Below are 12,838 nucleotides of genomic sequence, written 5' to 3'. Positions count from 1 at the left end.
GTATTTCGAAATATTTTTGGGTGTCTATATTTTTCAATATGTTGACGTCAATGTTATTCTATAGGATCAATGCTTTTTTTTTGGACAGTGTTATTCTATAAAATTAAGCCTTTTTTGTTTTGAAAGCTTCGCCCAATTCTAGGTATGAATCGCAGATTTGTCACTATAAACAATACGCTTTCCTACTTGATTACTTGATCCTTATCAGTCAGCAATCTGTGTTTTTTTTTTTTATTCGCTATTTTTACTTGATGAATTATTGACGAATGACGTAATTTATGATTTCTTTATATTGCGTGGTCGTCATTTGTTTCGCAGTAGCCCTTATCGTAAACTCAAACCAAACTTTATGCAAAACTTGTATCGTACCCAAGTGTTTGAAGAAGTTGATCGTTTTGAAATTGGAGATGATTACGTAACTAACAACAAATTACTTTAAAACCTCATATATTTCACATATTTCCTATTCATTATGAAAAGAAAAGAAAAAAAAACCAAAAACACCGATTTTACAAAAGATAAATAGAAACCCAGTGTTCGTATTCCGATACAGGAAAACTCTGGTTATCTGTGCGAACTCACTCAAAAATTTTCCTTGCAACCCGGAACACTCGCAGTTGCGTGGGAAGCCTTGTGGCGATCTGCTTGCGCTTTGAAATGGTTTTCCCCCGAATTGAAAGACCTGGTTCGCGGGATTTCGTACTGCCTCTGATTTGCGTGGCCCTGCGTAATACAATGTGTCTCTTCATGTGTCAAGAATTTCTCGATATGTTGACGTCAGCGTTATTCTACAGAATTTTGATTTCTCTGTAAGGTAACTTTTTTCAAGATGACGTGAGTCGTTGTTCTGTGAAATTCATTTTTTTTTTAATTCGACATTTTCTTAATGTGTCGACTTTCTTCGTTATTCTGTAAAATTAAAATTTTTTGTCAGACTTGACTTGATATGTTGACGGCGATGTAATTCTGTAGAATGAAACCCTTTTCTACACTGAAGGTTTCTTCGCGTAATTCGAGTCAGGAATCAAATTCTTATGTTATTTTAAAGAATAATAAGTCTGCCTATTGACAGTCGGTAGATCTGTCAATTCTTTCCTTAAACAGGCATAAGAAAAAACAGTGTCTCTCTGTCTCTGTTACTGATTGACGTCTGTCAGTTTGGAAGGATTTTCGTATCGTTTATCTTGAAGAAGCATGAGAGACAATTTATAATTTCATATTAATAATGGCTGGTCTTGGAGGTGTGCGCCATTTGGAGTATGGGAAATCATTTCTTGCCTCATTATATTGCGTGGTTTTCGTTTTTTATTTTTTTTTAAGTATGCCTTGTCGTTTTCTTGGGCCAAAATGCAGAGTTAATTAGCTGTTCCATTACAATATATAGTTTTAAATTTCTTTGGATTGTTCTGTATCTATTTCTGAAACAAAACAGAAATAGATCACAATTCATTTATCTCTGATCAATGGTCTTTCGTTGATTCCTCGTTACTTGGTCTTTTAATTTCTTGGTGTTCTACATGTTACTGGATGTTTGTCTCAGATCACATCAGTTTTTACACCAGTGGATTAATGAAACTTCTCAGTGCAGTCTCGTTGTCAAGTCTAGCAAAAATTGACCTCACTAGGTTCTAAAAGCCTTTACCGACTACATTCTTTTCAAAAGCCATTCTTCTAGCTTTATCTCACGCCTTTGCTTTCACCCTCAATTTGCTTTGCTTCAGAAACCCCTGTCATGAAATTAACCGAAATTCAGTCCTCTCTGTGAGTGAAAATCCAAGGTATTATTGTTCCGATGAAGCGCAGTTACCAAGCTGTGTTCGTTCTTATTGAACGTTGAAGTGATTGTCATCCTCCCAATTTTTCGCGAATTTTTAGCACCGTGTGTTGGCCGGGATACCAAATTAGGAACGGGTAGTCTCTGAGACTTGCTTAAACTCACAACATACCTTAGAAGTCACGTGTGAGCGGTGGTAGGTCCGAAAAATGCCCGAGAATGCAGCGGAAAGAGTTAATCTAAATATCTGGTGGACATTTTGTTTTATTCAGTTCTCTGTTTATTGAATGGAATTATCACCAAGTTCGAGAAAAATATGGACGATTTTCGACAAATTAGTAATAGACTTAGTTAGTTGGTAGTCTGCCAAATCTTGACAATAATATACCCAATTTGACTGAATGCCGAAATTTGCCCAGTTTAACTGAATGCAGCGCCAAAGCTAAATTCATTTAGATTTAGATTTAGATTCAGCATCAAAAGAATAAAAGTGAGGGCCAGCCAACTGATGCATTCCAATCAGGCCTCCGTAACCAAGCAGTTATGTAAATTGTATACAATTTTAAATCAATCTTGTCGGCGTTTAAATCTAATGAAATGGAATAATATGGGTACACACAGCGCCGTGACCAAAAGCCCTCGCTTCTCCTGATTATTTTTTTTTTTATTTTTTTTTTTTTGCTTTTTGTTTTCACTTCTGCGAATTTATTTGCATTCATCGCATACTGAAATCTCTCCTTAATAATTCTTATTTTCATATGAAAGTGAACGTCAGTTTTGCTTTATTTTTTTATATGTATTATATCATGTTTACACAACTTTTCGTTATGTTTATTTATTTATTTTTTCGTTATGTTTATTTATTTATTTTTTCGTTGTTTATTTATTTATTTTTTCGTTATGTTTATTTACTTATTTTTTCGTTATGCTTATTTATTTGTTATTTCATAGAAAATAACAAATAACTTTATCCAAATGGTGGCAGTGATAAATACAGATACCACAACGTAAAGACCATTTATTTAATTGATTTTATTTATTTATTTGGGCAGTGTTTGTTTATTTATTTTCCTGGAAATACAAGACTCTGATGGACAGATTCGTGAGGCCTGACCCTCTTGAAAGAGAGTAATGATTAAACATGGAGCTGAGTCTCTTATAATTTCACTTTTCACTTCACAAGCAAACTCCCATTTGAGTGCACAGAGAACACCAAACAAGCATCAAGTGCTTTCATGCTTGGAAATGATTAAACTCCGGCAGAACTCGAATTACTGGAAAGCACAGATATCAAACTGTTGTAGAGTAAACTGGATAAATAAACGATTAGAAATTGCGCCGACGAGTTTTCTGTACAGCCGCTACAGCAAATAATCAAGGCCGCCGTAAATAGATCTTATCTTTCGGTGGTCTAGGCATAATGCTGTATGAGCCGCGGCCCATGAAACTTTAATCACGGCCCGGTGGTGGACTAGCCTGTATCGTTGCCAGAAGCGCGATCATGGCTGACTTTAATCTTAAATAAAATAAAAACTACTGAGGCTAGAGGGCTACAATTTGGTATGTTTGATGATTGGAGGGTGGATGATCAACATACCAATTTGCAGCCCTCTAGCATCAGTAGTTTTTAAGATCTGAGGGCGGACAGAAAAGGTGCGGACGGACAGACAAAGCCGGCACAATAGTTTTCTTTTACAGAAAACTAAAAAAGCACTCAGTATTTCAAAACCTTGCAAGTTTATTTATTACGGTAAAATTCACAGAAAACCTTGAGAAATTACCCATTGTGAGTAGAAGAGAAGATATCTAGAAATCGTTTATGGAGTATTTTCGAACAAGTGTACCCATACCGCAAGAAATTACGGCAATATACGAAAGAATCGAGAAGGTACGTAAGTGTTGGCCTTAGGACCTTACGTACCGCTCAGAAATCCTAGTCAAGGTACTTTCAATAAACATTTTCATGCAAAGGCTAATTGCTGAAAGAAGCTGATACTAGCTTAGATGACAGACAAATTTATAAACACGGAGTTCATTGCCGGGAAATAAGAAGCGAATTACCCATTGCCTTTTAATATACCAAGATTCTCCGCCGGCTCGAGTTATTGAAACAAATGCCGAACTGAATGACATTCATATTTAACTCCTGAATAGCATCAGCTGACTTCAGAAGCTGACAGGCGTAACCCACGAACGTCAAAAACAGAAGCAAGTCTCTTTCAGCTAAAACATGGAAAAAGAACCTTTCAAGATGAGTCTCCTTTTACGATATCTTGGCAATCTGTAGTTCCTGAATGTCCATTTTTTCTTGTAAAAAGTAAAAATTATACTTTTGATGCTCTGCATATTAAAATTGCTGTAAGAGTAATCACGGTTTGGCATTTAAGCGTGAGTTTTCCTGGTTAAGGGATGCAGTTATTATCAAGCAGTTGCAGAACTTTTGGGGTGAATTGCAAGCAAATTCCTTGTGCCAAGTTACAACGAGGATGTCGATTTCAGACTTAAATTTTGTGGTATTTTTTAGGTGGTAGATGAAACCTCGTGCCAACGGTTCCTTTTCACGTCGCCATATCACTCATATTTTTATCAAAGAACGAGTCTCAAAGGTCATTAGCTTACTTAACAAACTCTTCAGAAATGAATCCCCATGTGAAAACAGAAACGCCAAAAGAATAATAAATCAAGGGTAATTAAACTATAATAATAAAATCTGAGCGGAACTATCTTGTTTGTCCGCCCCGGGTGGGGGCGGGGTAGGTAAGGAATCAGGAGGGTAGGGGAGGCATGACACATCCACCCTCCTCCTGCAAACCTGTTTGCCCGCCCGTATTACCGGGTAGGGTGAAGTCGTGATGCATTTACAAAACGGCTGACTCTGTAAAGTGAGTAGCTTGCGCTACCTTTATTATTATTATTATTATTATTATTATTATTATTATTATTATTATTATTATTATTATTATTATTATCATTATTATTTCAGTAGATGAAACCTATTCATTTCCATGACGTGACATAGGTATTAAAGATGATAATGCAAGATCTCTTTTGAAAGAGTTGTTGGCATATGGCCGAACAGCATATTTTCACGCCATGATCTGAATTTGTTGTGGAAAGGCAAGCCACCACTTGGAGCTGTTCTGCCTAAAAAAAAAAACTAAAAGAAATTAGGTACCAAAAGAATTACTTTCTCCCAGACAAGTGAACAATATTGCAATGAATGCAGAACAAAAGATCTTCAGAAGTACCGGGAAATCACTAGATGTTGAGAACTCTGTGAATATATATAATAGTCTCACTGCATTAGATAATCCACATCTCGGGGAAAATGGAGAAATACCCTCAAATATTCCATGGTGCCAAATTGTACTTTGGAATTCACTACTTGCTGCTCTGTTCCAGAACTGCTGTGAGTGGCAGTAAGTCGATTTTACAGCACACAAATAACCTGTTTAAATTTCACCCAATATCAGCGATTTAATTCGATAGCATTTACCATACGGTAATTATCTCTTCATATGCTGATCAACCATGCACAGGCTGGAAGTAGTAATCAGTTTCAGTTAGCATGTTTGCAGTCTAGTCTGTCAGCTCTTAAACCATTCAAGATGATATATTAATCAACGTCATCATGAACGACTTAAAATGTCGAATTTAAACTCCCTTTTCTGATTTCAGCTACACTTTAAATTCGATTAATCTACAGAATCAGAGAGTGAATTAGCATAATTACAGATAAAACTGTAAGCAGGATTAGTGAAAACGTTAAAAATTCCTGCGGACTTTCAAAAAGATGTATAAAAAATATATAGTTTCTCTGCAAAGTCTTATTAAGCTCTCCCAGTGATCCTCAGTGGTTTAGCTTAAAAGATGTTAAGCTCCTTCACTGGCTCCAAATGGGTAAGCTGTTTGGTACACCATTGGCCACGAAATATTAAGACTCTGAAACTGCATAACTCAAGTAATGTTTTGCTAATACCTTCAGGAATACACGTGAATCTTGACACATGCTTGGATCTATTTTTAGTGTAGATTCTACTAAGCTGTCTCACGCGCCATTTTTTTATTTTTTTTTATTTATTTATTTATTTATTTTTTTTTTTTTTTTTTTTTTTTTTTTTTTTTTTTTTTTTTGATGGAAAATGGGGCAGCATTTTGCTCTGCTCTCAAACCTTGGTCGCTGAAAGTAAGACAAATTAAGGTTTGTCACCTCGTTAAATGATAACGATGACAAACGTTTCTTTTGAAAGAAGCAGGTTATGATTCAAATTAATGAAGCAGAGTGAGACTTAATTTAATAAACTCCATACAAGTATCCTACAGAGTGCGAATCCTGACTGATGACAAGACTGAAGCCGCAAGACTGCCCTCAAGAGCCGCAGCAGTTTTAAGACTGAATTTGGCAGAGGTAATGGCTAGGCTATTTATCATACGTAAATCTGTCGTTCACCTTTATCATCACGAATTGGATATGAAGGTTCTCCATCCTGTGCTGAAGGATGGGTAAATCCTACATAACTCTGGAGGGAACAAAGAAGTACCGGAGGTATACTTAGCCAGGCCCAAGTGATCTTTCCAAGACATGTGTCTTGCTTTTTTTCTGAGTCTTAAATGATAGCAGGTCTTTTTCGGTGGGATTTTCAGATTCGCCTGAATGGAGGTGAAAGAGATTTTCCGAAATAAGTGAGTATGGAAAATGGAAATTTGAGGTGGTATACCGGTATTAGCAAGACGAAAATGGCAATTTAAGAAATAAGTCACGCCTCAGTAGACTTGGTAGTTTAACGTATGTTATGCTGTGCATATTTGCACATGTAATCGTTGTCAGTCTGGAAGCATTTTTGAATAAATTCTATGCAGTGAAAGCTTGCCTCATCTCTGGCATTAGAACCAATTTATATGGAGGAAAATGGAGTTAGAATGATACAATGAAAAACGGTTTAAAGAAAATTTATTGATCTAAGACGAATAGGAACCAGTTTAATAGGAAAAAAACTGTATTGACAGTTTAAGACTTGTTAAAATAATACAATGGTTAAAAACCAATACAATGAATATTTGTTAAAATAGAATATTGGAAGCATTCTCGAATAGGAATCAGTTTAAAGAAAATTTATTGACAGTTTAAGACTGGTTAAAATAATACAATGAAAAACGGAAGCAGATCTCGAATAGGAATCAGTTTATAGAAAATTTATTGACTCTTTAAGACTGTGGTTTATTTGAGTCCTCGGATTAATACCTAACTTCAAGGAAGCTAAGTAAATGGCATTTAGAGAGATTGTAAGGTAAATGAAAAGTAAAATAGTGGAAGATGTTTATTCCCCTGAAGGAAAAATGGATAAGAATAATCCGAGAGTTCTTTCCCCATAGAATAGAAGAAATAAACTAGGAAGTTGTTCATTCCTTTGGGAAACAGGACAGAAAGGTGTTCTTTCCTGTACTGAAAATAGCGAGGACGGGCTCCATTTTAGTAATTTTTTTCTCTTATTTTTTTACGAAGATTCATCCTTTTGGTTTTATTAATTTTCCTTTTATTTTCCCCCCAAAACGTTTTTTGGTTTCTTTATTATTTTTCCACTAATCTCTCTTATTTATCTGCTTTGATTTTTTTTCCCATATGTTTTCTGTTTACTTTATTATTTTCCACTTATCTGATTTATTTATTTTCTTTAGTTTTTCCTGTGTTTTCTGTGTACTTCATTATCTCCCTCTTATGTATTGATTTTCTTTTATGTTCCTTTATGCTTTCTATTTACATTATTATTTTCCACTTACCTACAATTTTATTTAATCACACCTTTCAGCTGACAGCTCTTATATTCTGTTATGTTTCTGACCCTAATTTATCCGTTCATTTACTTATTTCCCCGTTTATTTATCCACGAAAGAAGGATCTCCGAGCGCTTCGGACACAGCAGCAAAACCTCCTCGCCGGTACACAGCTACTCCACCGGCTCTTATCAACCAGCCAATCAGCGAACGCCGTGAGGGAGCCCCGGATGAATATGGTAACTTTCGTCTTTCCGCTTCGCCAACGGCCAAAGCGGTTTTTCTCGACCGCGAATTCGAGAGACGTCGTTCGATCAATTGACCAGGAACTTTATTTGGTGCAGGTGCCAAAGGACGGAAGGTTTCAGGAAGAAGAAGACGAAGTAAATATTAAATGTGTCAATTTTCTGCTTGCTTCTAATCGTCTTTCCCCAACCCCTGACTCTCTCTCTCTCTCTCTCTCTCTCTCTCTCTCTCTCTCTCTCTCTCTCTCGATACAGGGAGGTACTTGGCCAAGTCCTTCAGTGTATCAGTTGTCATTTAGTACGTAACCTTTAAGTGCCCTTAAGTATATTCTGTAATTAACTGAAATTGTGTACCAAAGTCGAATCAACTTATATTTTAAGTACCTGTGGATTTACTTGTAAAGTAATACTGTGTGGATGTGTATCTTGAATAAAAGCTTACTTTTATCCTGTGATATGAGATTCTTACCTTTTTTGGATTTTTTTTTCAGTTTTTGTATGAGGTAATTCTTTTAAAAACTGGTCCATATCTGATATAAATAATATTGTCCAATTTGCTCTATTAAATGTAAGTATTTTTAGACCTATGGTTTTTCGTTTGTATATTGCCTTTATTTGTTTAGATAGATGGCCCCTTAATTGATAGCTATATGAAGTATCTTTTTGTGATATTGAATTATATTTTTTTTATCTTGGATCTTGGTTACCTTCCTTGAATAGCAGTAGTTTCTGAACTAAAACAGTCGGAGTTTTTAGCAGGATATTTGTTTTATGGGATACTTGCCTCACAAGTGGTTGGTTGTTTTTTTTTTTTTTTTTGTAGAATTTATTCCTCGTCGCAAAAAAAAATACGTTAATTTTTCATAACTAAAAACGACGAAAATCGGGAAGGATTGATTGTCACATATCAATGGCCTTCTTGAAAGAGTTACTTCCGTATGAAAAACTGTTTCATTTCGTAAATATTTTGCGCATTACCCTTTTTTTTTTTTGAAGATTCCTGTTTCTTCAGTGGCTTTTTAAAAGTGAGGTTTTTTTTCCACATTTTAATAGAATTAAACTGCTTCATTACTTATGGCTGGAATTATGGGAAGACGCATCATTGCCTGCTAAATGGAAATTGTTTCAAGTCCTGTCAAAGAAAAGAAATCTGAGAATTGTCCAAGTTTCTTGAAAAGCTGTTTTAATGAATGTGACTGTTTGTATTATGGCTATGAAAGTGAGTTTTCATGATTGGGAGCTTTCATAAAAATCAGTCTTTGTTTAATCAAAAGATCCTGTAATTGATGTGGAAATCTGCCGTCTCGGCTGAATTTATTTTCATTATATTTTGTATCCATAAGCCTTAAGGAATTTATCCCATTTATTATAAGAATTATAAGATACTTTGTAAATGCTCTAACCTCTGTCAGAGAAAGTTTTACACACCTTAGAAACTGTCCAGGTATGTTTTAGCAAAAGATACTTCAAAGAAAGCTGAAAGCTCGGTACTTCAACGAATTTCGTCTTTTACATTCGTAAATTGGCCTGATCGTGTATATAGTTAGCCCTGTAAATTACTACCGTATCTATATAAACCTGCCCCCAGATTGTACGTTGCTCCAGTGTGGAATGGCTTGATGTATATTGCTTCCAGAATATTGTAAATTCGCTCTGTACCGCTTCGTGCCTAAGTCATGTTACCGAATTAAAATGTATTGTAAGTGTTATTAATTCATTATGCCTTTTAGTGAATATGAGATATGAAATTCATCTGTTGTTCTCGTGGTGGGTGAAATTACGGCGGTTTTTGGGCGTGTTTTTTATATTCCCAGTTTTATAAGTACGGAATTTTTAGATTTTGTGCTAGACAGGATTACGTACCGTTTTAATTCATTATTTTTTTTTATCGACACAGGCAAAAGTTGAGTAGAATACGACAATAAGCAGGAAGGCCGTTGAGATTTCAAGTCAAGTGGTAAACTGTAGTAGAAATCGTTTTTTTTTTTTTTTTTTACTAAAAATGTTTCGTTTTTGCAAAGGTATGACAGAAATTTAAAAAATACTGTTGTAACGTCTTTTTAATGTGAATTTGATCTGAAGAAAAAAAAAATCTTGGAGTAGTGATTGAGGTGAATGATATTTTACAAGACTAAACATAAATGTTGTGTACATGAAAACGAACAGCATGTTAAAAAAAAATCAAAATGAAAAATAATAAAAATCGAACATAAGTTTTTTTGCTCTACGGTTAATAAATATTCCGCAAAAATAAATAAACTACGTGGATTTTTAATACCATGGAAATCTGCAGTTAACTGCCTTTCCATTGATATACTTTGTATTTTGCTACAAATGCCAACCTATGCATTTTAAAGTATATCACCATTATATTTTATGATACGGGTACACTAAGTAAATTACATATATGAAGAATTAGTTTTATTCATTATTCTAGGAATGATTAGTTTCATTTATCATATCGATAATTGTTTTCAAGTATAATATGTGTTTAAGAGCAAAGATCGTTTTTATGTTTGACTAATATTCATTACTTACATATTATGTTAATATTCTGGTAGCCTTGAGCATGAACAAGAAAAATACATAATTTGCTTTACGTATCATAAGTCTGATACATTTCCAAAACTGTTGAAATTTTATACATTTCCAAAACTGTTTAGATTTTTTCCGTCATATTTTTTGAGTTAAGGTACGTTAGATACGCTATAACGTACGAAGTAAATCCTGTTATATTCACTGATAATGTCCCATATCAGCAGGTTTCTGTTAAAGGCTCTCACAACTCCAGGTGAATCGCATCAAAAATTAAACTTTTTATTTGCCTTTTAAACAGTGTAAATATTTAAAAAAATAATAATAAATCTGATAGAACATTGGCTGTTGGATATTTAAACAGTGTAAATATTAAAAATGATAATAAATCTGATACAACATTGGCTGTTGGATATTTCGAAATCGTTGAAAACTACGAATTTTTGGATCTGACATTTGTTAGCGGTTTAATCTGAAGAGTGCACAATAGGACCTATTGTAGGATGCTGAAAGGTATGAATTATCCTCATTAGGATTACCTGTTGATTCAAAGGGGGAGGAGGGGGAATACTTTTCAGTCCTTATTGTTCATTTTAAATCATATCGCTTTGGGATTTAGGATATTAATCAGGGATTTCAGATAAAATACAGATTACGGACTGAAATGCTGCATTTGAAATGCATTCAAATGTTATAGATTGTAATGCAGATGCGTGTAATGTCATTGTGTATGAAAAAAAACTGGTTTATCCTTTTTTATAATCCCATATATGTAATCTGGTATACGTCAGAAGATTAATAGTTAGTAATAGAGATAAAGTATGGAAAATGCTTTGGAAATTCAACAATATTCCAGGGGATGGAAAATAAAGTTGTTCTAAAGCTGTGATTTGTGATGAAAACCATCTTTTATTTTAATATACTAATGCTTAAAACACGTATACCTCCCCATTTACAGATTTAATTCCCCGAAATATCCAGAATAAAAAAACGCGTTCAACTCCATTTTATTAAGAAACTTACGTTGTTGAAGAACATACCGATATTTTTTAAGATTTGTTTTCAGTTCTGAATCAAGGAAGATCAACTTAGCACGCGGCTTGACTCGTCCCATAATTGATAGGACTTTGTAATGATATCATTATTGATGAATTGCACATTCATCATTTCAGTGCAACAGCAATGAATGATATATGTTCCTGATCGACGCGCTGGGGTGATTAATTGCGCTGGTGCCTTGATATTTTTTTAAAAACTGTTGTTGGTTTTATTTTTTTTATAATTATCATTATCTCTTTATTCTTTTTCTTTTTTTTTTTCAGTATGGGGATTCTTCAGGCTTTCTTAATCGAGTATTATTTTTGAATATAATAATAATAATAATAATAATAATAATAATAATAATAATAATAATAATAATAATAATAATAATAATAATAAGAGTAATCTGTTTTCACTTACTCCAAGCCCTGCTAAATTGAATATTATTTCTGAATAATAATAATAATAATAATAATAATAATAATAATAATAATAATCTGTTTTCACTTACTGCAACTCTTGTACCTCGTTTTTCACTCGTTATTCAACAGTGAATGTCATTTTTCATTGTAGAAATAATTGTAAGAAAAATTACTTACTGAATTATAACTAACATTTCAATAATTGAATTATGATAACTGAACGCATCACTGAATACGTCAGTCATCTGTTCTTTGACATCTTGGTGACAAAGTGGACTGTGTATATTACTGACCTCCTCAGACCACTTCAATACAGTATTTTTCTGTTTACTCTTTCGTTCCATTTTATCTATCATTTGTTGTTTCTGCTGCCACGAATTTCTGTTTCTTCTGTTTCTTCATCGAGAATTTCTGTTTTGAAATGAAAGTCGAGATCATTATTTCCAGAACGGCTTCTGTGTATTTTTTCGTGTTTTTACTGGTTCATTTTTTTAGTGCTCCATGTCTTTATTGGTCCATGTCTTTATTGGCCCATGTCTTCATTGGTCAGTGTCTTTATTGGTTCATTTCTTTATTGGTCCATGTCTTTATTGGTCCATGTCTTCATTGGTCCATGTCTTTATTGGTCCATGTCTTCATTGGTCAGTGTCTTTATTGGTCCATGTCTTTATTGGTCCATGTCTTCATTGGTCCATGTCTTCATTGGTTCATTTTTTTAGTGCTCCATGTCTTTATTGGTCCATGTCTTTATTGGCCTATGTCTTCATTGGTCAGTGTCTTTATTGGTTCATTTTTTTGGTGCTCCATGTCTTTATTGGTTCATGTCTTCCTTGGTCAGTGTCTTTACTGGTTCATTTTTTTGGTGCTCCATGTCTTTATTGGTCAATGTCTTTATTGGCCCATGTCTTCATTGGTCAGTGTCTTTATTAGTTCATTTTTTTAGTGCTCCATGTCTTTATTGGTCCATGTCTTTATTGGCCCATGTCTTTTGTGCTGTCATGTTCATGTTTTATTGGTCCATGTCTTTATTGGTCCATGTCTTCATCGGT

The 12,838-nt window shown here is 34.2% G+C and overlaps 1 protein-coding gene across 3 annotated transcripts in view; it reads left to right on the top strand.

Moving 5' to 3' along the window:
• The window catches only part of LOC136826117 (PDF receptor-like), a 154,796-nt gene extending 146,558 nt beyond the window's left edge, over positions 1 to 8,238 (top strand). For 2 of the 3 annotated variants that reach the window (XM_067083100.1, XM_067083099.1), the window contains exon 13: positions 7,666 to 7,913. In XM_067083100.1, coding sequence (XP_066939201.1) covers positions 7,666 to 7,765 — 100 coding nt within the window. In that variant the 3' untranslated portion in view covers positions 7,766 to 7,913. Of the gene's footprint in view, positions 1 to 7,665 lie in introns of all 3 variants that reach the window. The other variant, XM_067083101.1, reaches the window with a different exon arrangement.
• The last annotated feature ends 4,600 nt before the right edge of the window (positions 8,239 to 12,838 follow it).

This window comes from Macrobrachium rosenbergii, chromosome 40, assembly GCF_040412425.1.
Source record: "Macrobrachium rosenbergii isolate ZJJX-2024 chromosome 40, ASM4041242v1, whole genome shotgun sequence".
NCBI lineage: Eukaryota > Metazoa > Arthropoda > Malacostraca > Decapoda > Palaemonidae > Macrobrachium > Macrobrachium rosenbergii.
The sequence above is the reverse complement of the archived record's forward strand: the minus strand, read 5'-3'. Positions and strand labels throughout refer to the sequence as shown.